The sequence below is a fragment of the Scardinius erythrophthalmus genome (genome assembly GCF_964197995.2).
Source record: "Scardinius erythrophthalmus genome assembly, chromosome: 23".
Classification (NCBI taxonomy): Eukaryota; Metazoa; Chordata; class Actinopteri; order Cypriniformes; family Leuciscidae; genus Scardinius; species Scardinius erythrophthalmus.
The window spans coordinates 23,949,163-23,973,851 of NC_138243.1; the positions used below are offsets into that span (position 1 = coordinate 23,949,163).

The window sequence follows — 24,689 nt, forward strand, 5'->3', positions numbered from 1 at the left end:
GTAATTAAATATATATTTTTTTATTTAATAAAATAATATTTTATTTTATTTTATTTACCCTTCAACCAGAAGGGGGCGCAAACATATCACAAATCCAATGAACTGTCAACAACACTATTCTGGGACTCAACAACCCATGAAAGGCATATTTACCACAAACACCTCTGACCTTGTTCACACTCAAGCAGGAAACTGTCTTTCAGCCTCAGCTGTTTTTGTCTGTGGCCAATAAAGTAATCATGTGTCCAGAGATTACATGTTCATATTGTACATACTACCAGTTCAAAATCTGCATGTCCAGGAAACAATTCCAGTTCAAAATAATCTTTAGCCGCTCACTTTCTCTGTTTCATTCTGAACAGAATTTCTGTGACCGACTAACCTTGAAACTCCTCCAGGATGAGCATAAGAAAAGCACTTTAAGTCCATCCATGGTCAAAAATAGAGCTGCTGGTCATTGGTCTAATCCTGACCAACTAAAGTCTTGCAATTAAAACAACAAGGGTCGAAGGCAGTCGAGTACCACGGTATTACCACAATGTTATGGACATGTTATGGTACTAGTATTCAATTTTTTGGGTACTTTTTCCCATGATAATATCTTGTTTTTTGGTACTTTTAAGTTGTTTTGAATATAAAAGTAAAAACCATGATACATGAGTACTGAAATAATTTAGCACCATGTTATGTCAAAATACCATGGTTTTACCAGTACTTTTTTTGTAGACCAAATTCACTCTTAAACTTTGTTCTCACTTGTCATTACTTGATTAATATAACAAAAAACAAAACTGAAATCATGTCATGTGTCCTCCTGTCTACTGCTGATGGCACGTGGACAGCACATTTGTTTTTGTGAAGGAAGGTGGTGGGTATTTGCAGCTCATTAACAGGCAGGGACGGGCACAGTGACGGCCACTGCCGCTATTGGATTATGGGAGGGATTTTCAACTTGCAATAATCTGTCAAGCCACAGACAGCCGAACAGCCACTCAATCCCAGTGGTCTGTGTGCGGGAGCTCACATACACACACACACACACACACACACACACACTCACACTCACACACATATGCCCCTCTCCGATAAAAGTGTGTGAAATTGTAAGGACACAGACAAAAACTTGGACAATGAACCTCTTCTGCTTCACTCTGGTAAGAGAACGCTTCCTTGTTTGCTCATTTATACTGACAGCAGGATATGGACTCAGTTTTTTTTTTTTACCAGGAGTGATTCATCAGATATTCTAGAAGATTAACAGAAATGAGAGGTTGACATCTCATGATCTGAAATGATTCACGCTGACATGCCATATCAGATTGAACTGATTATCTGCGACTCTGCTGGTAAAATAACAAGATTAGATCGTTGAGTATAACCATTGCTTTTGGTTTAACGTGAGCTGTACGGTACTTGTACGTTTGTATGACAGCAATGGTTTAGTATATTAAAGTGTTGATTTTCCAACATACTTTTATACTACAAACCAATATTTCCCAGATAACGTTGCTAAAATGCTCGTTTTAGATGTAGATATCATGATATTGTCTTAAGGCTAGAGAAAGTGGGGTAGATTTGGCTGGGATTGGGCATGTTGAGCGGAGGTGAGGATTACCGTGAGACAGAGAGCTTCTTACAGCAGATCACGGATCAGCAGAGAAGAAAATGTCCTATTCATGGATCAGGAATACTACAGCTCTGAAGGTCCTGAGCTGACACTGCATCCCCTGAATCCAGATACATCCATCCAACAACAGCCTGCAGCTCCTGAACATGTGTGAGAGAAGTCTCTGGACAATCCAGACTTCGTTTTCAGAGTGCAGATCTAAAAATCATGGAGCAAGACTTTTAGCCACACATCTGCATCTTGAAATTTTTTTAAAGGCAACCATATTGTAAAAATGTTATAAAATAAAAAGAAAACTATAGAAATATATATTACAAAGTTATATATGTCTAATAATAATAATATTAATAATAATAATTTTTAACAAGTAAAAAAGTATATAAATATATTACTATTTATAATGGAACTTTTTTGGAGTATTATTAATTTAACAATTGTTTTTTTAATAATTACATGAATAGTCAGATAATTATATTATATAGGCCTAAATAAATATTATATATAATAATAATAATTATATATATATACACACACACACACACACAGGCTGCATACATTCATAAAATAAAATAAAAACTAATAAAACATAAAATAAAATGAAACTGTTCTCGGGCCACACGTCCATTTACTCACTCAGTAAAAAGTACATCAAGGATATCATGAACGCGCCGACAGACAAAACAGAGTAGGTTTCTTAATGTAACAAAGTCTCAGCTTTAAGATTCTGTCAATTTTACAACGAAATTCAAACCATAATCAACTGTGGTTTTGGCGCTCTTTAATGTGGCGTGACAAATCGCTGTTTCGACTCAGTTCAAGCGGCTTGTGTTGTGAGCGATCTCTTACTCTTCACTATTAGTTACAGCACGAAATAAACATGAAAAAACACCAGAAGGAATGTTGAAAGAAACAGTACAACTTACTGAAATGTATCACGTCTCATGTAATCGTTCAATCAGTGTTTCAACCGAAGAAAGACGTCGATAAAACAGCTGAAGCAATATGTCACCTCAGGAAAGCCATGTGTGCACCATGTGTAAACCCCACTAACGTTACATTAAGAGGACAAAATGTCTCCACAAAGATGGTAATATTCGAAATCCTTCTCTGCGTGCCGACATTTTTTGGCCCCCATGAGGAAAACAGCTTATAAATCATAATCAAAATTATGTTTTTGAAAATGTAAAGTGGAGAAAGTTTTCTCTGATGGGTAGGTTTAGGGTTAGGCTCTGTGTGTGTGTGTGTGTGTGTGTGTGTGTTTTTTTAAAAATTATATACAGGTGTAGGCCTATATATATACAGTATATAATTCAATACAATCAATTTTTAAATCAATCAATCAATAAATACAATCAACCAGTAAAAAAAGGAATAATATAAAAATAGAGTAAACCAGAACCAACTACAAGAATATATTTTTGCTCAGATAGATAACAATGTCTCTTCTTTCAAAAAGAATAATGATTCATCACCTTTTACCTGTCATACAGTATTTTACATCCTTAACCTTAGTGACTGTTTTAAAGGTCAATTTTTTGGACATTTTGGAGGTATTTCCACTCAGGTTACTACAGTGATTCATGTTAGTAGCTAGCAAGGCTCTTATTTCTTATATTAAATGTCTTTCTTACTATTCTTATTCTGTGTTTGGTCCAGGATGGATCAACTGACAGCCTGTACGAACCGGCCCAGATTGGCCAGACCAGTCAAGACTCATTTCGCAGAACGCCACCCAGCCCAAACTCTGCGAAGAACATGGGCGTGTGGAGTGGATCCGAGCCCTGCATCGCCATGGTGGGTTCGTCCGCACGTGCCTAGAATCACAAGGGAATTCACATGCTATTTCATGAGACTCTGAACTACAGTTATGTTGAATGTGACATTGAGGACAATATTAATAAGCAAAAGTGCTGCCACCTGTATAACCGTTGATTAATCTGTGAGTGACGTGTGTGGGGTAGAGCAGGTCACACTCATTAGGAAATTGCCAAAATCCCGGCTTTTCCCCCCCATATTTTTTATCCAGACAAGGTGCCACACATGAGCTGATGCACATTTGAAGTGTATGACCAAATCTGAATCAAAATGAAGACAGACACTAAATATGTTCTTGTCTCTCATTTCAGAAGCTTCCAGAGACTCACACAAGGAAGACTCAGGAAAATAAGACTTTGGAAAAGGCAAAGAGAAAGTGAGTACTGGATCTTTTGGTCTGTTAATGATACTTCAAGACCTGTGAAAATTTTCCGTTTTGATTTATTGAAAAAATAGTATATCGTTTATAGAAAATGGAAATAATTTCAAAGTTATGGGAAGTTTAATTACATCAAGTAATACAATTGATATTAATGCATTTCTCAAAACAATACATCTGTTATGGGAATGATAACATTAACATCTCTTCTCTGAGATATTTACCGTCAGTGTGGCCAGGGCCACCTATTAGATCATGACGTACTGTATGCTGTGTTTCATGAGAGAATGAGAGAGCTGGATTAGGATTATATTAATTGAGACAAGTGTGAGGGATTTAGTTACTGTTCTAACCCACCTGTTTAAAGGTCAGATTTGTCCCTGTTACAGCATCACATACTGGTCATGATCTGCCTTTAATTTAGTTTTTATCAGAATAAGTAATGTAATACAGAATAAAACTTAAAACCGAGTACTGAATATCAGTGAATAAAAACTGAGAAAACTAATCAAGTGATTCAGACTGGATCATGAACTGATTTGGACAATTTTGCTCAACCTGTTTCATCTCAAAGATCTGAGAGTCATTGACGAAATAGACATTGATTTGCTAGTTCTGATTCTGATTCAAGTAAAAAAAAATCTCCAAATGATTCAAATTGAACTGGAACTTATTTAGGCCGTTTGGCTACCTGTGAGAACAATTGATTGGAATTAAACTAACAGTGATTCATTCACAAAACAAATATCGATTTGCTAGGTCTATTTCTCAGTAGCCGACAAAAAAAAAGAAGAAATAGCCTGTTTTTATTTCGGTATCTGTTGTTTTTCCTGATGGCAGCCTTCCAAACATTAACTTTTGTGATTATATGAGTTATGATTATTTTCGTTGACCATAAAAACAATAAGTTCGGGATTTGAGCTCTCCTCTCACGAGCTCTCTAAATGAAACGAAGGCCTAGGCTACTACAACAGTTTTATAAACTAAAAATAAACTTCATTTATCAATAAAATAAATATCTAAAAATATATTGTGAAAAATGTATAACATTACATAGTATATCATTTTGCATAATTATTATTGCTTAGTTTTTTTTAATGCTTCAAACTACATTACAACAATGCAGCCAGGGAATTAAAAGAAAGGTGTATAATATACATCTTGCTGTATTGTTGTTGTGTTATTATACACTATACATTATACACTGTATATATACACTGAATATATATATATGTACAATATTTATATATTTATTTATTAATCATATGCATTTTCTTATTCACATAACAGGTCCCAAATACTATCGACATCTGAAGATGAGACTACAGGTTTGTTTACTTGTTTTAAAATGGAATGTATACCCAGAATTCCTTGCTGATTTCACTCACAGTTCATTAAGAACTTCAGTATAATCTAACGTAAACCACATGACTAATACTCAGAGAACAAAGTGGAATAGAGTTTAAAAGTCTGTCAAATTCATAATTCGAGGGTCAGTTATTTCATCCAGAACTTCATCTGTCTGGATCCGTTGCATTAAGCTTTATCTTTGTCTGAATTTTTGCTTTGTTTCAGGATTAAGGATTGAACTTAAAAAAAAAATGAACTGATTTTTTGCGTTTGACCCACTGAATTCCAGCAAAGCTTTTCTGCCGTATATTTTTGAGCACTGTTAACCAAACGCCAGTCCTGCTGACCTACTTGGCCGCAGCGTCTCTCGATAACACTATTTCATTTGCCTTCCATGTTTTGCTCTTAAAATAACCCGTTATTATCTTTGACAGATCATACAGAGTCTGATGCGCACTGGCCGTCCACCAGGAAAAAAGATGAGTTTGTACACAGCAAGAGCCATTTGAACTCAGGTAAGAGGTCTAAAGATGCTGCAGCGTGTGTGTGAGTGTGTGTGTTAGCCGAGGAAGTAGGGTGGGCTAGGGGTCAGAGAAAGTCGTGTGTGTCAAACAGTCTTAGTGGATTAGATCAGTGACGACACAAAGCAATTCCAAAAGCCCATGTGAAACAGAGGATTTGATTTGGGCTCAGACTGATTCACTGACAGTCAGATAAAATGTGATCAGGGTCACACTCTCTTTCCCAGACTTCACAAGTTTCCATCTAAATCTAAAGTCTGAATTGTCATAAATCCAGGGCTTGAGCTAAATTGTGTTGTATTTTAATCTAGAGACGGTCAAAGATCACCAGCGGTCAAAACTCACTAGAGAAGGGAAAGAGGAGCGGGGGAATTCGGAGAAAACTATTAAAAATCCTTCGGTCCAGGTAAATCACAGCAGCAACACCGAAAAAATATCCCACAAAATCACTTTCATGTGAAAAAACATCAAATATTAATTTAAGAGTGGCATCCAGAAAATTTGTCTCTTGATAATACAGGATAAATTCCTCTGTGATTAAATTCTCCATTACACTAATGCGAGTCATTCATCTGTGTAATATTGCACTTTTATCATTCTTTCAATGTCAGACCTGAGATTTTTACATTAAGACATCACTCTCAAATGAATTCAGCATTGGTGTTTTTATTCACAGGGTGTGAATTTTGAAGCCTGGAATCCCAATAGAGAAAACTTTGAAGGCAGACAGCAAGACTTGGTGAGTTTCTTCTCTTGACAACTGCTTCGAACCTTCAACTTGTCATTGCACTTTGTTGTGAACAAAATGTCTTTTATGATTTTTTTTTTTTGTACTGTCACTGCCTTCACATATGGTTCGGCCCAGACTTTTTAATCAAAATAATGCATAATGATTTAAACATGGTAAAATAAAGCTTAGAGTACTACTTAATGCAAATAAACCAAAATATTATAGATGCACCAATAATAAAATTATGCACAATATGATAAGCTGCTGAAACATTTTAGTTGGATGTTTGTCTAACGTTTTTTAAGTGTTGTAACTTGTTTCAGAACATTCAGAGAACATTCAAAAGTAATGTTCCCATGCAATGTTTGCAAAATTATAAAATGGAATGTTCCCTTTTAATGTTTGCATAATCAAGAAAATAAAATAAAAAACTGGACGTTTTGAACATTCAGAAAAAAATTCTTAGAATATATTTTGGTAACACTTTGTTTTAAGGTGATATAGTTACATGTTACTACATGTACTTACTATAGTAATAACAGTAGATTATGCATAATTACAAGTAACAAACCCTAACCGTAACTCTATAGCAAGTACATGTAGTTAATTAATGTTATGTAACTATGCCACCTTAAAATGAAGTGTAACCTATATATTTGTTAGCTTGGAAGAAAGAAAATGTTTTTCATAGAAAATAGAGGTCAGATTTTGAGGAACTCAAATGACATGTCAGTAAACGCACATCTGTGAAAGGCTTCTAATAAGGTCAGAGCCTGAGGGCACAGCGTTAGTATTACCCAGAAGTCCCTGCAGTTTATGGAATATCATGTGTGTTGATCTTGAGGCAGATTGAGGGAGGTCAACTGTAAGGAGCATCTCTGATCTCCCACAAGTGCTGTAATCACCCAATGTCACTTTATTTCAGACCAGGAGGTCAGAGGGCGAGGACGAGATGCAAGGAAAGCTGAAGAAAATCCAGAAACTGGTAGGAGTGAAAAAGGGGGGTCAAAGTGTCACGGAGGAGTCAAGGAACAACACAGAGCCTGGTGGTGAGAAACCTAAAAACATTTTATTTTTAATGGGAACTAAATAATAATACAAAACCTGCATAATCTATGTTACTTCCTTCAGGTCATTTGACAGAATCCAATGGCAAAGATCACAGTCCTGTCATAACCTGCATCAGTCTGACCAAAAAAGCTGAGAAGAAGCCCACAAGACAACCTCCTCCATCCCAGCAGCCCCTGCAGGAGAAGAATGTGGATACAACAGAAACAGAGGGTTCCTGGGGTCCAGGGCTCTTTCAGGAGTACTGGAGTCCCGTGGCGTATTCTCCAGCGTGGGACACGTCCACACACACCTGCCACAGGTCAACGGCTGAACAGGTCATGTATAACTACAACTTCACCCTCCCCAGAGACACAGACTGGGATAAATACGAGGAGCTCTTTCACCGATTGGACCCCTACAAAAGAGACCAGCAAGCCAGATGGATCACCCACTCCGTCATGGACCTGAACATGCCGGACCCCCTGGTGAGAAACTGCACTTCCTGTTGAAAAGGCACAAAATAACAGAAAGGAATGCTGGAGAACAGCATTCAGGACATAAAATGCTGGTGTTTCAGATGTGTTTCGGGGGGAGGTGCAAAACAGGGAGTGTGTTTAACTAACTGTGTTAATCAATCAATCAATCAATCAAAACACTGAGTGTAGCAAAGAGCTGTACAATTTCAAAGAGATAAGATAAAATACAATTAAAGGAAGGGATGAAAAGAAATAAAAGAGAGAGAAAAAAATGCATCTAATCCAAATCTAATGGTCCTTACAAAGTAGCAAAAGCCTCATCAAACAAAATACGTCTTAAGACAGGTTTTAAACATGTTTACAACGGTAGAGGATCTGATAGACATTGGTAAAGCCTTTTAAGCATGACTGAGGAACATATTTTGGTGCCAGTCCGTGCAGGGCTTTAAAAGTATACAAAAGTACCTTGTACTTCATCCTAAAATGAACTGGTAGCCAGAATAAGGTCCCTCTTTCTTGTGTTTGTCAATAACCTTGCTGCCGCATTCTGTAACCGCTGAAGACGTGACAGCGAGGACTGACTTACACCCGGGTACAAAGCATTGCAGTAATCAAGACGTGAAGAAATAAAAGCATGGATTACTTTCTCCAGATCACTGAAAGATAAGACAGATTAATAGCAATTTTTCACAGTTGAAAGAAACTATTCTTCACAACTAAATTGACTCTGTGTCAAAAATAAATCCCAGATTCTTGACCTAAGTATGCAGATTGGATGGTAAACAGAGGCCCTAGACTCGTTATTTGCACAGCTACTAGGGCCAAATATGATAATTTATGTCTTTTTCTCATTTAACTGGAGAAAGTTATTATTCATCCAGCATTTTACGTTTTTTAGACATTCAAAAAGTAATTTAATAGGCAAATAGACTTCATAGGCAAATACTTGCTGTGTCATCAGCATAAAAATTATACAAAATACTGTATTTCTTAAAAATAGTGCCAAGAGGGAAGCATATATCTCTGGTATATAAATATAATAAAATAACACTGGTCCCAAAATGTAACCTTGAGGGACCCCAAAGGTAATAGAAGCTATAGATGACAAGAAATTTCCAATTTTAGCAGAAAGTTTCTATTTTGAGGATAAGAGGCAAACCAACTTAGGGTAGTTATTGGATGCCCACATGCTACGTTAGATGTTCAATAAGGATAGTATGGTCAATCGTGTCAAATGCTGTGCTAAGATCCAGCAAAACTGCAACACTGCTACCAGAGTCAGTTTTCAATATAAAATTGATATATATACTGTATCATAAAAATTCTGTTAGAGTATGTACACTGAAAAAATGGTGTAGAAACTATTTTTAATCAGAAATAATCACAAATAAATTCACAATGTAAAATGGTAATTGTCACCAGCAGTTGCAAGGAACTTGTAAGTGGCGGGAAACCAAACAAAGGAGAACATGTGACTGAGAAAACAATCTAAAAGCCCATGAAAATGAAATTAATATCAAAATAACTGAATGTTTGTGACAATAATATTTAATATCACATATTTTATGTTTAAAATAATATATATATTCTTAATGTAATATGCACTACTGTTCAAAAGTATGGGGTAATTTATGTTTTTAGAAATTAATAATGTTAATGGCTTTTGAATGGTAGCGTACATATTAATTAATTGATGATAACCTTAACTCTAAGTTACAGTGATTTCTTATATATACAGATCACAAACATATTACATCAGACTATCTTTAACTTATCTATAATTCCGTGTTGTGCTCTGAAACACTGTTGATGCTAATGAGCCCACATTATTTTCTCTTGAAGAGACGCTTTAAAGTCACTGATTAGAGATGTCAGAGTAGACACTCACATCCTGTGTGCGGTTGAGGAAGTGTGTTTAGACTCGACTGCGTGTGTGAGCTGCTTCAGGCCAGCGCTGGTGTCTTCAATAAGAGTTGAGCTGCTTTCTGTCAGGGAAACTTGAGAGAAAAAACATTTGACACAATTGACAGAATGCTTCAAAGGAAACCATCCAATGTCTCTGACAAATCAAGGAACAAACCCAAGGTAAAAAATTTTTTTTTTCCAGAAACAAACAGTTTGTCCATCTATTATGGTGAAAGGAGACATTACGCAAGTACTAACAGTTCGCTCGCTTAACAGTTTGTTATTCTGTTTTGACCTTTTCTGTTTGCAAACAAATGAGTTTGCAAACTATGAAAAACGGTCACTTTGATGGCCATCTCTTCTGTGACCATAAGACATTGTGATAATCTAAAACACAATCAAGACTGTTCACAGCCACAGACCACCATTAACCTATTAAATTCATTGTGTTTCAGCGATCCACCAGTTTTGGGATTTTTGACAGACAGAATCCCACCCAGGTCAAGGCAGAAGATAAGGGAGAAAGTTTGGTGAGTGTTTCTCTTTTTGATAATGCACATATAAAAAACTGTAAAAAAGGGTCTTGTACTGAACTCCATGCATGTCTGTGTAGCCTGTGGAAGCAGCTGAGGTGGATCCCAGTAAATCAGGAGGTCTCGGGAAGAAGATGAAGAACATCTCGCTGACCATGCGTAAAAAAATGGGCCGGAAATACACTAAAGCCCTGTCAGAGGAAACGGTGAGCGCTCGCTTGACAGTTCAGCACCTTTAAAACAGAATCAAAACTTGCCAGCCGTGTTGTTACGCTCTTAAAAATAAAGGTTCTTTAGGTTCAGCAAAGAACGCTCTCCTTATCAAGAACTTTTTTCTATAGCATTTGGTTCTCGAGTTCTTTTTGAGAACTTGATGTTTTATCATAGGTTGTTCAGTGAACAAATAATTTGTAAAAGTGCTCTTTTATATAATAGGGTCTGGGGCTGTTGAGATCCATAAAAAAGTACCATAAAAGCAGTGAATGACATGCATGTTATATTCCAAGTGTTCAGAGTCATACAGTAGATTTCATGTGAGGAAAAGACCAACTTTTAAGTTTTTTTTTCTCTGAAAATCTTCCTTCTCTAAAAATGTCCTCATGAAGAAGACTTAATTAGAGTGTAGGTGCAAAGTAGCTTTTTTTGGTCAGTTTGGGTTTAAAACAATTTTATAACATCAAAAAATGACAGAGTGAAGAGTAAAAGTTCTTTGCAGAACTTGAAAGTTTCTCCTACTACATTTATCTTGAGTAAACAGTGTGAGTCTGAGGTATTAAAGCAGTAAAAACAAGAGTCTCTGTAGTTTTCTCATTTATTTAAAACTTGTTCATGAATCAGTCTTTATTTGCTGCTGTACTATAAAGAGCTTCTGAGGACCTGGTGTGGGTGGATTACATGCAGCTTCTGAGGTAAAAATGGCATTGCAGCTCTCGCGGATTAAAGACTTTGCTCCCTCGAGCGGCCCGCGGCCTTGCACGACCTGACTTTGTACCTGAAGACCTGTCAGCTTTTGGTCGGGACTCTTACCTGAGACTTTCTCTGCTAACAAACGCAGTTGATGTTTTTCACAGGGCGAGGAGAATGAAGCTGCGGCGGCCGATGCTGTGGACGGTACGATGGCCAAAGGCTGCAACCACTCCAGTAACTCGGTGGAGAGTTTGTTCAGTTTGCACAGCGGCCAGAGCTCATCTAGTAAGCTGATCTTCTACAACTAGTAGATCACTTATTATTGGACCATTTGCATTTTAAAAAGTAAAACAGAGCTGCCACAGGAGCAGAAACATGCTGATTTGACATTTTGGCGCAGATGTGCTCTTGACATTTCAGCCATGTGGTTTGTGTTTCACTGGTTGTATTTGCATTTCCTGATGTTTTAGGTGGTGTGACCAGCAGCTCTGAGGGTTATAGTAACAGGGACAGCCTGCGTTTAGAAGAAGACGTGCCCTATACAGGACAGTTTTGCGGGAAAGCCAAGGTCCACACCGACTTTGTTCCCAGTCCGTATGACACAGAGTCTCTCAAACTCAAGGTAAAAACCAACATGAGTTGTTAAGCGACAAGTAGCAACTTAGAACTCAATACAAATGATTTTTGTTCTGCTCTGTTCATCAATGAATCCTGAAAAACATGTATTATAGTTTCCACAAAAGTATTAAGCAACACAAGAGCTGTTTCTTGAGCACCAAATCAGCATATTAGAATTATTTCTGACTTTGTTCCCGGTCTGTATGACACAGACTCGCTAAAACTCAAGGTAAAAACACCCTGAGATGACAAGAAACAAACTCAGCAGATTGATAGTTTGCATTATGTTTCTCCACTAACATGTATTCGTTTTCGTTTGCAAGGTGGGAGATGTGATTGAGATCATCAGTAAACCCTCAATGGGAATCTGGACTGGGATGCTGAACGGTAAAGTGGGAAACTTTAAGTTCATCTACGTTGACGTGCTGGTGGAGGAAATCGTGCCGGAACCGAAGATTCGCTCTCACCGGAGGAGCAGAAGACCTCGACCCAAAACCCTTCAGGAATTTCTGGAAAGACTCAATCTGGAGGTGCTTAAACTGTACAACTAAATACTGTATCTGCACCATTCAGATCCAAAAACATGCATTAGCTCGTTAGATTCTCTTTCAAAGATCTCATAAACAGGATGTTATGTATTATCTTTGAAGTTTAGGAAAGTTGGTGGTACTTTAACAGACAAAATTGTTACTGCAGGAGCACATTTCATCTCTGCTGTTGAACGGGTATCAGACGGTGGACGATCTTCGGGATTTGAAGGAGCAGCATCTCTTAGAGCTGAATGTGACCGACCCCGAACACAGACACCTGCTGTTAGCAGCGGCAGAAAACCTGCAGGACCCTGAATGTAAGTGGTCATAAGTCATAAAAATGTCATCAAAAGTCATAAAAATGTTCCTCAAAAAATGTCAGAAAAATGCACATAAATGATGCTATCTTTCTTTTAAAAGAATTGTTGCTGAATTTTCACTTTTATACAAAAGCTCTCACAGTTAAAGTGCTGACGTAGGATGAGCTCCTCAGAAGCTCATAAACAAACCTCATCAAAGCCGCAATGGTAAAGCGACATGCTGAAAGCTCAAGTTTTCACACATTTTCCCCCTGATAAAAATCTACTTTCTTCCACTCGGTGTATGAGAACTGTGGTGACAAAAATTGAACAAAAAAAATAGATGAGATCAAATACATTTAAAAAAAAAATATATATATATATTTTAAATTAAATACTATATATTTAAATAAATAAGATATTAAATAATATATATTTAATATATTTAAATGAATAATATAAAATATTGAATATTTGAACAAAATAATTAAATGTTTTAAATAAAATTGTTTTGTTTATTATGTCATGACAGAAAAAGTACATTTTGTGAAAATATTTTTAAATAATATATTTACATATTTAAATAAAATAGTTTAATCTATTTATAAAATATAAAAATGTTAACTAAAAAAATTGAATAAAATTAATTTGTAAATAAGACAATTTAAATGGATAATATAAACTATTTACAAAATACTTTTAATAAAAAAAATGAATAAATTGATTTGTAAATTGAAAAACAAAATCTTTAAATTGTTCACAATGACTAGAATAGGGGTTTCAGTTTTTTTTTTTTTTGATAAAAAAAAAAAATGATGCTAGTGGAAAAAAGTGAATGTCATTGAGGCCAGTTGCCTGCATGTGATGAAAGACCCGACAGGAAGTGTGTTGAGCAGTGACTTTTTGTGGGTATCCGTCTTATATAGCCACACCTCACAAACTGCATCAGACGTTGCAATACACAGTAAAACACTGCGTATTGTGTGTTATAACAACATGCTTCCAAATAATGCATGAATGTTCATGCACAATCATCTGATGACATTATCATTACGTCTGTGTGTCTACAAGACCGGAGCTTGTTGTGAAAGCCTTGTTTTTTTCTGATGCAGATAATAATCAGAGTTTGGGAGAGACAAATGAGGAGCCCCAATCTCCCTCTGAAGAAGTCAAAGTCGAACTGAATGACTGTCCCAGAGACTCAGGCTGTTACATCGGATCGGACTGTTCAGACAACAGTAAAGAGGACACAGAGGCCCAGCTGGCCCCTCTCAGCCCACCTGCAACAGAAGCATAAACCACAGCCCTGCATAATGCTTTTTTTTTTGCCCTCGCCTGCCGCCGGTTGGTGCAAAAACTGTTACCCGCTGACCACAACCTATTTTGGCTGGAGTTTTTGACTGTGTAAAGAAGCCTTTGTGTTTCAGATCTGTTGCATTAAGGAGTTTTGGTCCAGGGTTTTCCTCTGATGGCACTGAACTCTCACATCATGGACACTGTGAGAGGAAGATATTACAGATACACAGATATTAAAGATGACATGTAAATATCCTGTAAATATGGTGAGAGGTAAAGCTTTGCTCTTGTAAACCATGTAAACTTTGCCTTGCACATGCTAGACAAAACAAACTACTGAGATTACAAATGCATTATTTTATGCAATAAAAAAAATCTTTATATCGTACTAATTTCATCCGTTACATATACAGTCATATTAATATACTGATAGCTACTGGTACAGACGCAAGTTAATGTAGGTGGCTTCCTGAAACTAAAAGAGTCACTGAAATGCTAAAAAAAGAGAGATCAGAAATACTCTGAAACATTGCATCATTCACACTAGTCACCCTTGATTGGTTGCTGCCATCTAGTGTGAGCACTTACTAAATACATCCATACACTTTTTTGGCAAACTATCATTGCACAAGTAACTCAAAAAGTGTTGAAAAAACAGTTTGGCAAAAAAAAATTTCACAGTTCTTACTAAAGTCTATCTCTAAGCATTATAATTGGTAACTCTTTATAATAACTCCCATTATTGACATTAACAAATATGAAATATAATGGTTTATTAATCAACTCAAATAGTTAAACTTGGATTCATTTTTGATAAGGCCTTATGCGCCAGAGAAACCAAACGAGGGCGCCGCCATCTTTAGAAAATTGTCTTTGAACTTCCGTTTTTGCGGTCGCTCTGTAACGTTATATCTCAATGGCATCGCTGTCCAGGAGTAATTAGCTTTTTAAGTGGATTTACTTGATGTAAAGTTAACGAATGTTATCATGAGGATTGTATTGTTGAAAGCAGATGTCTTAACAAATGCCATCTACTGGCCTGGCAGCAGAATACAGTGTTTTTAGTCGTTTTCGCGGATCCGTGTGAATGGGGATCGTTTTGACAATGGTGTCGTCTGTACGTTTTAAGCGTATTGTTGTTGTGTAAACGTAACCTAAAAAGTAGTGATGTGATGGGCGATTTCGAAACACTGCTTCGTGAAACTTTTATACCGACACTTGATATTTAATCTTGTTAGATGATTAGTTAATTGCATTTGATAGATTTTACTTTCAATAAAACATTTGCAATGGGTTTGTAAAAGGTGTTTTTATGCATGTTTGGCCTTAGTTTTTTTTGCAGTTACACTGTTCTGACCAGCAGGTGTCGTTTCAAACACTTCGAAACAGTGAATCATTTTTCGAAGCAAGTGGTCAATTGATTCTCCCATCAACTACTAAAAAGTACTCAGCCTTTTTTCTTTTCTTTTTTTTTTTCCTGAATGATTGGCTCAATGTACCTGAATTCATCTAATATACTAATTTCTTCAAACATAATAATTCACTTCAAAACACTCAACGCAAGAGATTTCATTACAAAATAAATCACTTAAGACATTAATACAGCAATGTAGAAGAAACCTTAATCTACTGAAATGAGATATGAATCATCAGAAGCAAATTATATTTTACAAAAATAAAATAAATAAAAAATAAATAATCATATCAGCCTACAATCAAGCTTTACAATCTGACTAGTTTGGGGTTCAGGACATCTCTGAACCTGTGATTTCTGCATGCTTAAACATTAAATCCATTATTCTTCAGTCTGTGCTTTAAGAACATTAATAATAGGACACTTTTATTACCTGCTTTCAACAGTTCGGACAGTAAAATTTACAGTGCACAATAACTCAGCTCCATTTGAAATATGGTTTTATACAGAAAAAATACATCATTACATAAGGCATCAAAGCAGAACACTGAATCAGTGGAATACATTCCTCAGAAAGTCTGTGAACCAACGAAAACCGTTCAAAATAAACATCCATCAGAGCGTTCAAAAAAAGCAACTCGGTCTAAAATAATGACCGATTTTGAGCTTGAGATGTTCATTCCATAAAATGGATTTAAGTCTTCACTACAGTTTCGCTGCATGACGTGCGGGCATCATGATGTCCTCGTGTGTGTACGTGTCCAGTCCGTTTCCGGTGTAGACGGAAAGCTCTTCAGTGCTACCGACACTGTTGTTGATCTCTGAAGGATGAAACAAGCAGACTCACAGGTCAGACTCACAGGGCAGATTTATCCACTAGGGGGTGATATATGGGGTCTATATTTAAATGAATAAACATTCACAGAGCCCAGATGTGCCACATCTTCCCCTGACACACTGAGTGACGATGGTCCTGGTAGTCAGACTCAAATGACTGTTGGCCATATAAAGACAGAGACTGAGTGATGTGACAGTTTCTCTGAACTGTGCTCTTTTTCCAAATCACTGAAAACTGGCTGTGCATCTTAACATTATTTTTCTGAAATTTTTGGTTGGTTTCAATCATTTAATGTTTTGGTACATAATCAACCAAATGTTACATGGAGTTATAATAACTCCAGTAGACTGAGTATAATAAACTAACAGTATATATATATATATATATATATATATATATATATATATATATATATATATATATATATATATATATATATATATATACAGTATATATATATATATATATATATATATATATATATATATATATATATATATATATATATATGTATATATATATATATACATACATCATTTACTGTTAGCTTATTATAGTTTACATAATATAGTTATAATTATATGTAACTATTATAACTAATGTAACTAACTATTATAGTTACATATTATATATAATAAATGCTATTAATTAACTAATATTATTTAGTTATTTATTTTGTATATATAATTGATATATTAATAACTGTGTATATATACACACATATACACATACACACATATACACACATACATATATACACACATATATATATATATATATATATATATATATATATATACATATATACAAACACACACACATATACATATATATATATATATATATATATATATATATATATATATAAAAAAACTACAAAATTGTATTTATATATAAATATAAATAATCTAAATAAACAAACAACAAAATAAGATTACTTTAATTAATATATATTATATATATAATTAATCTATATAAACATTATATATATTAGTTATTAATTAAAATAATCTTATTTTGTTGTTTATGTTTATTTAGATTATATTTATATATAAATACAATTTTGTATTTTTTTTTATTTCTGCACATACAAAACCTTACATTTTTACAAGGTTTGGCGTGTGCAGAAATAAAAAAACACAAAATTGTATGTATATATATCAAATCTAAATATACATAAACAACAAAACAAGATTATTTTAATTAATAACTAATTTATATAATGTTTTATATATACAGTACCAGTCAAAAGTTTGGAAACATTACTATTTTTAATGTTTTTGAAAGAAGTCTCTTATGCTCATCAAGCCTGCAGTAAAAAAAAAAAAACAAAAAAAAACAAAACAGTAATATTATGAAATATTATTACAATTTAAAATAATGGTTTTCTGTTTTAATATATTTTAAAATGTAATTTATTTTTGTGATGCAAAGCTGAATTTTCATCAGCAAGTACTCCAGTCTTTGGTGTCTTATGATCCTTCAGAAATCATTCTAATATATGCTGATTTGATACTCAGTTATTATCAATGATGGAAACAGTTGTGTGGTTTAATATATTTTTTTGGAATACTTTTTTCAGGATTCATTGATGAGTAAAACGTTAACAGCTTTTATTCATAAAAACAGCATTTATTCAAAATAAAAACATTTCTAACAATATAAATCGTTACCATCACCTTTTATCAATTTAACGCATCCTTGTTGAATTAAAGTACTAATTTCTTAAAAAAATAAATAGTTATTGTTCCCAAACTTTTGAACGGTAGTGTATATTGTTACAAAAGATTTCTATTCTAAATAAATACAGTTCTTTTTAACTTTTTATTCATCAAATAATCCTGAAAAAAGTATCTCAGGTTATAAAAAAAATATTAAGCAGCACAACTGTTTCCAACATTGATCATAAATCAGCATATTAGAATGATTTCTGAAGGATCATAAGACACCAAAGACTGGAGTACTTGCTGATGAAAATTCAGCTTTGCATCACAAAAATAAAATTACATTTTAAAGTATATTAAAAAAGAGAACCATTATTTTAAATTGTAATAATATTTCATAATATTACTGTTTTTTTTTTTTTTTTTTAACTGCAGGCTTGATGAGTATAAGAGACTTCTTTCAAAAACATTAAAAATAATAACGTTTCCAAACTTTTGACTGGTACTGTATATATATATACACACACACACTTCCTATATTTATATGTATATTTATATGATTTACAAGATTTTATAAACTGTTTACTATTAGTTGATGATTTGAATTGCATTAACTAATGTTTAACTAATTGTGAAGTGTTACCACTTGCATTATGACTGCCACCAGGAGGCAGTGTGTAACAGCCATACGCAGAGGTCACAGAGTGCTCATTTGTACTAGCCAGGGTTTATCTCCACACAGCTGTGCTCATGAGTCTCACCTGAGAAGATCAGTTTCTCCTTCATGAGGTTGACGTCACGGCTCGGCCGACGCACAGCGCTTAGCATGATCTGCTCAGGGTTGTAGCTGCGCATGCCACTCATTTTCCACCTGAGGAAAAAAGATGACCACACACCGTCACAAAAACACACTTCTGAGGGGCTGAAAGTGCCAAAAAGTATCACATCTTGAGATATTTGATGAGATAAAGTGAGGTAGAAAACTTAAAAAGGGGGAGAAGAACAGAGCTAAGAAATTAGGTAAACGCACATGAGACAAATGATGAAAAGAAAAAGAAAAAATCTGTCCCTAAAATACTCATCCTCATTACCTGATCAGGTGATAGCTGAGCAATTTCAGCGTACAGCGGAGGACAGGCGCATGCAAAGAGCAGAGGACAGCGAGAAAACGGAGGGAAAGTAGATTGCCAAAGAGAAAAGAGCAGAGCGATCAGTTGAAAAGCGCCCGGCCGGCCAGCAGATTTATAGCAGGCATGCTAACTACAACAACCTAACATCAATGCCGAGGACTGCTCTGAAAATCAGGCAGGCGTTCGTGCAAATGTGTGTGAGTGCAGAAATCGGCGTATCTCACATTAAAGCCTTTACCGACACAGCAAAAGCATACTGATTCCAGTATTAAAACGTATTTAGAAACACCTCAAAGCACATGATAAAAGAGATGAACTTACTTCTGAAATATGAAAATGCCAATGACAATCGCCACAGAGATTAAATCTGAAGTGATCCATATCAGGCCATATTCATCTGCACTCTACAAAACATGTTATAGCAGCAATCTGCCATTAGATATCAATATAAATACATAAAAGAACTTGAGAAAAACAACACAGGCAGAATAGAATAGAATAAAGTAGAGTAGAATAAAAAAAAAAAAAAAAACATTATTTATAATATATATATAGACAGAGAGAGAGAGAGAGAGAGAGAGAGAGAGAGAGAGAGAGAGAGAGAGAGAGAGAGAGAGAGAGAGAGAGAGAGAGATCAGTACCATGATCCAGATAGGATTAGGCACTTTCTTCAGGATGTGTGGGGCATCAGAGGAGACAGATTGAACCCCGCTGCACCACATGAGCGAATAAAGCCACGGCTCGTTCACCGTATACACGTTTACACTCAAATTACTGCCAGAAAACTGCCTGCTCACAACACACACACATATACACACACAGAGAGAGAGAAAGTGAGCTTAGTAAAAGTATTAAGAACAAAACCACATGCTCTATTTTCATCTGAATGGAATTATAAAATTGATTATATAGAGCAATAAAATAATGCACCAAAAATAAGATCTCACATTAAAAACATTCAAATATGTATTAAATAAATGTAAAACTACAAAACAATGCATAATAAGATATCATAAAGTAATAACAATAATAATAATCATAACATTATACAGATGCATCAATTATATAATTAAATTAAAATCCATTAAAATATGGATATAAAATTAAATAATGGTAGATGTTAAATTAATATATTTCCAAAATCTGTATCCCATAATAATTGAATAGTAATTTAATATCCAACGATTTTACCGTAACAGCAATAGTAAACTTTCGAGAGGCATTGAGAACATCTGATGTTATATTTCACTGCAAAATGCTTTCAGTATGATGTTCAATCCAGATTGCGAAAGGCAGATGTGTGTGTGTGTGTGTGTGTGTGTGTGTACCTGATATCCTGAGCTCTGGCCTGGCTGTAGTGGAGGGTCAGAGTACTGATCCCTCTTTCTTTCAGCTCAGCCACAGGAAGTTTCTCATCTGACGTTTGCTGAAGGAGAGGAACGGCTGCACGCACCTTCTTCCTGTACCAGTCAGGCGTCCACATCACCTAAACAGACAAAGGAGCTTATTAAGATCTTTTATAATCTTAGACGCTTGTTAAAAAAAAATTCTGAATATTTAGGACTTATACTGAATATTAAGGCAAAATTTCAACAAACTATATAAAAAAGTAAATAAATATTTTTTTTAGGTAAATACATAATTTATTAAAAATGATTCGGCTGATGAAGTAGTATCTAATAAAGGTCTATTCTAGTGTTAGAAGCTTAATAAGAATATTTTTCTCAATATTTAAGATGTAGACTGACTAATTAATCTATTTAATCTAATTAATCTACATTAATCTACAATTATATAAAAAAATATTTTTAAACAAATAAATTCAGAATTTATTAGAAATTATTTGGTTCATAAAATGATGATAACGGTATTTTTTAAAGTTAGAAGCTTATTAAGAATATTTTTCTAAATATTTATGGTTTAGACTATTAAGATAACATTTCAACAAACTGTATAAAAAAATCATAAATAAATGGATTTTGATATTACAAATATTTACAAAAGTTCTGATTTTATTAGAAATTATTTGGCTAATAAAATGATAGGTCTTTTCTAATTTTAGAAGCTTATTAAGAATATTTTTCTAAATATTTTTCTTATATTTAATTAATTGAGACTAAATATGAGGATAACATTATAAATACATACACACATATTGTTTAATATATATTTTTGAATCTTAAATTATGTTAGATAAATTCTGAATGTATTAGAAATTGTTTGTCTCATAAAAATGATGATAAAAGTCTTGTCTAATTTTAGAAGCTTATTAAGATAACATTTCAATAAACTAAAAAAAATACATAAATACATACATTTTAAATACAAAATCGTAAATATTGTTAGATAAATTCTGAATTTATTTGAAATGATTTGCCTCATTCAGAACATGTTGTCCATTTATTTTCTAATCTTCATCTTATTCCGTCACTTCTAACACTGCTGAATGTCTACATGTGTGTCCCGCTCTCACCTGTTCTGGCTGGATGCTGGATCTCTGAATCACCTTCAGTGCATCACTGACCCAGAGCTGGTGCCGGGGATGCTGGGGTGGAGGTCGACGCAGGCTGAAGATCACGGAGCGGTTGGTTCTAGCAGCCAGACGCAGCAGCTCCGCCAGGCTACACACCGTCTGATTGGCCGTGCGGTTGCGGTCCTTCTCCGACAAGTACTGCGCTGTCCAGTACGGGTCATCCTGAGGGACAAATGACGTCAAAATCCTTGTTATCAGTGAATGTAGACAACAGAAATGAGAAAGGAATAGAATTGAATACCCTGAGGAACCAAAGTCCAGCATTGAGACTGCGAATCTCTGTCCAGTTAAAGAACGAGGCATCGTGGTCCTGACGGGCAGGAAACAGTTTGTCCACGTTGGTGGTCCTGCGTAGCGTGCGGTCCCTCATCAGAAAGGGCACTCCATCCAGACTGAAGTGAAAAAAGCATCCAATCACACAAGAGTCTGGTTATTCAGAGCCAATCAGAGCAGCAGACATTCTTTTCTCATATTCAAAAAGGTATAAAATAAAACAAAATTAAATATTAAATAATAACTATTTTTGAGATAGTCATAATTTATTAGAAAGAATTAAAAACTCATTTTTCTCAATATGTAAGATTTAGACTGAATAATAAGACATCATATTTCAACAAAATACAAAAAAATAAATAAATACATACATTTTTAAATCTTAAATATTTTTAGATGAATTAAGAATTTATTAGAAATTGGTTCTCTCATAAAGTAGCTGATTAAGCTGATAAAGTAGCCTTTTCTACTGTAATGTTGGAAGCTTGTTAAGAATATTTTTCTCAATTTGTCTCATTCAAAAAGGTACGATAATAAAAAAAAAGAGAAAAAGAAAAAGAAAAATTAAAATAAAAAATATAAATGAAATGAAATAAAATAAAATGAATTAAAAAAGTTATATGAAATTTCATTAAGAAAGTCAACAACAAAATGGATACCTAATGGTAACATCTGCTTCCAGGGCAGCGACTTTCTGTTGCAGCGCTTTACTAAACGACATAATAGTGTGTTCTGGAGCGAGCTGAGAAAGAGAGAGAGAGAGAGAGAGAGAGAGAGAGAGCGTAATGCGAGTTACTGTCTTAACACTCCTTAGAAGAAGTCAAACAAACAGTTTAAGCTTCACCGTTCAATCAGCTTAATGTTTAGATTAAGTGTAAGTGCTACTCTACAGCAGGGATACGCAGTCTTTCCAGCTCTTTCTATTTGTTGCTAAACTTCAGAAAGAAACCACAAGCAAGTCAATCATTTCAGGATTATGAAACTCACCATTGGAGCTCCACGACGGCCAATGACAGCAGGACGAGGACCGAGCTTGGACCGGTCCATGATGCAGGGAGAAGAGATCAAGAGGGGAACCAGATACAAAACCAGGAGAACGCTCACATAAACCACCAGCGTTACAACCTGGAGTCCTGAGCAAACACACAAACATACAGTATGCATGTCAAAAAAAAATACACCACTGTTCAAAAGGTTGGGGTCGGTACAAGTCTTTTATGATCACCAAGACTGCTTTTATTCAAAAATACAGCAATACTCAAAGTGCGAAATATTATAATAGTCTTAAATATTGTGAAATATTGTAATTTAAAGGCACAATATGTAACTTTTTTGCTTTAAAAATAGCAAAAATCACTATATCTATGTTATATATTTTTTTTAGTTGTGTACTTACATTATCCCGACTGTTTCCAACAACTTTCAAACCAGGAGAAATTTGTAATTTAATTCGAGAAACGTCCCATTTCTTTATTTCCGTTTTGTCGCCGTCAACGGCGTCATATCCGCGTTGTCCCTGGTTTCCGCTCGTGCTGCCATAGCAACCAGAGCCCTCTGATAGTAACCAAAGCGACTGACGCGGACAACTTTGTAGTTCGCAATGTCTATTTACACGCTGTAGTTGTTTCGTTCAAACATTATGGACCATGGCAAGCAGACTTTGGATAAAAAAGGAGAACTAAAATGAGAATCAATATCAGCGCGGTGTTTTCGAGATGCCTAGAGCTCCCATAGACAGTATATAAACGAGAGCTCCACATCCGAGACTTCGACCGCTCCTACATGTACTTTATTAAACAGGTGAGCACATTTACATAAAACTAATCAATGTTTTATAGTTCAACAATGATAAAATGTCAGAATATGATCTGTATGTTATTCTAATGTTGATCTAGTTTACTGCTAGTCTCATACAGACAAACTAACACATACTTTTCAACACATTCAAATGCAGTTTAGTGTGCTAGTGTAATGTTAGACCAAGTGAAACAGCGCTGCGTTACCTCACAAGTTTAATTTGTCTAATAAACTGACCTGTGAGTAGTAATTCTGCGTGTAGTTCGGTAGAATGAAATGTCCATATTCCTTTTATATCCGTTTGGAGCTGATAGCTGTCTCTTAGCAATCCCGAACTGCTTCATATCACAGTCATGATAAAAAACATTGATGTATTCAGTCATCCATAAACATTATTAGATTGGTCGGCTTGACGTTGACGACAAGGTCCATAATTCTTAGCAAATGTTGCGTCATCAATCTACGCCTTTGTTATTGTAAATAGGTTAGCGACCCCTAGCGGCGAAAAATGCCATACTGTACGTTTAAAAGAACTGTTTATTCCTAAAATCCAATTTATTCCTGTGATGGAGTTGAATTTTCAGCATCATTACTCCAGTCTTCAGTGTCACATGATTTGATTTGCTGATTTGGTGATCAAGCAACATGTATTATTATTATCAATGTTTAAAAATATTTTTGAGGAAACCGTGGTTATTGTGGAATGGAAAATTAAAAATTAACTGTGATTTATTTATTTATTGGCGCAGGAGCGCGTGATTGAAATTACAGTCGTCCTGGCTTTGACCCGATCAGCCATTTCCCCTCACATGACCTTCAACTCACTTGATCGCTCTCCGCGTACCACCTGACCGGCGATGACCCACCCTAATGCTGTGACCACAGCTAAAGCCCCGATGTGCAGGAACGGCCCTGTGAACTACACCAGCAAAAACATGAGACAGAACACACTTTCAAATATCACACTTGAATTGTCAAGTAAGACCTCAAGACATTGGACAGTAA

General features: G+C 35.0%; 2 protein-coding genes across 5 annotated transcripts in view; one reads left to right on the top strand and one right to left on the bottom strand.

Moving 5' to 3' along the window:
* The first annotated feature begins 978 nt into the window (after positions 1-978).
* samsn1b (SAM domain, SH3 domain and nuclear localisation signals 1b) lies at positions 979-15,334 on the top strand. 2 transcript variants are annotated; one of them, XM_081354149.1, is made up of 16 exons: positions 979-1,154; positions 3,284-3,421; positions 3,754-3,818; positions 5,112-5,149; positions 5,606-5,686; positions 6,004-6,098; positions 6,369-6,431; positions 7,348-7,471; positions 7,554-7,957; positions 10,309-10,383; positions 10,467-10,592; positions 11,457-11,577; positions 11,763-11,914; positions 12,234-12,440; positions 12,607-12,757; positions 13,852-15,334. In XM_081354149.1, the coding sequence occupies exons 1-16, from the start codon at positions 1,131-1,133 to the stop codon at positions 14,034-14,036; spliced, it is 2,049 nt and encodes a 682-aa protein (XP_081210275.1). In that variant the 5' UTR covers positions 979-1,130; the 3' UTR covers positions 14,037-15,334. The 2 variants fall into 2 exon arrangements, with proteins under 2 accessions (XP_081210275.1, XP_081210276.1); XM_081354150.1 differs by lacking the exons at positions 979-1,154; positions 3,284-3,421; positions 3,754-3,818; ... (4 more) ...; positions 7,348-7,471; positions 7,554-7,957 and adding an exon at positions 9,846-10,033.
* Positions 15,335-15,590: 256 nt separating this feature from the next.
* The window catches only part of gdpd5a (glycerophosphodiester phosphodiesterase domain containing 5a), a 30,737-nt gene continuing 21,638 nt past the window's right edge, over positions 15,591-24,689 (bottom strand). For 2 of the 3 annotated variants that reach the window (XM_081354152.1, XM_081354151.1), the window contains exons 7-16: positions 24,510-24,603; positions 22,875-23,020; positions 22,547-22,629; positions 21,856-22,006; positions 21,555-21,776; positions 20,410-20,567; positions 19,723-19,870; positions 19,403-19,485; positions 18,713-18,822; positions 15,591-16,270 (exon numbers count right to left, since the gene is read on the bottom strand). In XM_081354152.1, coding sequence (XP_081210278.1) covers positions 16,155-16,270; positions 18,713-18,822; positions 19,403-19,485; positions 19,723-19,870; positions 20,410-20,567; positions 21,555-21,776; positions 21,856-22,006; positions 22,547-22,629; positions 22,875-23,020; positions 24,510-24,603 — 1,311 coding nt within the window. In that variant the 3' untranslated portion in view covers positions 15,591-16,154. The remainder of the gene's footprint in view (positions 16,271-18,712; positions 18,823-19,402; positions 19,486-19,722; positions 19,871-20,409; positions 20,568-21,554; positions 21,777-21,855; positions 22,007-22,546; positions 22,630-22,874; positions 23,021-24,509; positions 24,604-24,689) is intronic. The other variant, XR_014029267.1, reaches the window with a different exon arrangement.

What these genes read in the sequence shown, in the direction of transcription:
- samsn1b (XM_081354149.1), top strand. Translation starts at nt 1,131, where the DNA reads ATGAACCTCTTCTGCTTCACTCTG. An exon ending in CAGCGGCCAGAGCTCATCTA is followed by an intron (nt 11,578 to 11,762) that starts GTAAGCTGATCT and finishes CTGATGTTTTAG; the next exon opens with GTGGTGTGACCAGCAGCTCT. An exon ending in TGGAAAGACTCAATCTGGAG is followed by an intron (nt 12,441 to 12,606) that starts GTGCTTAAACTG and finishes TTGTTACTGCAG; the next exon opens with GAGCACATTTCATCTCTGCT.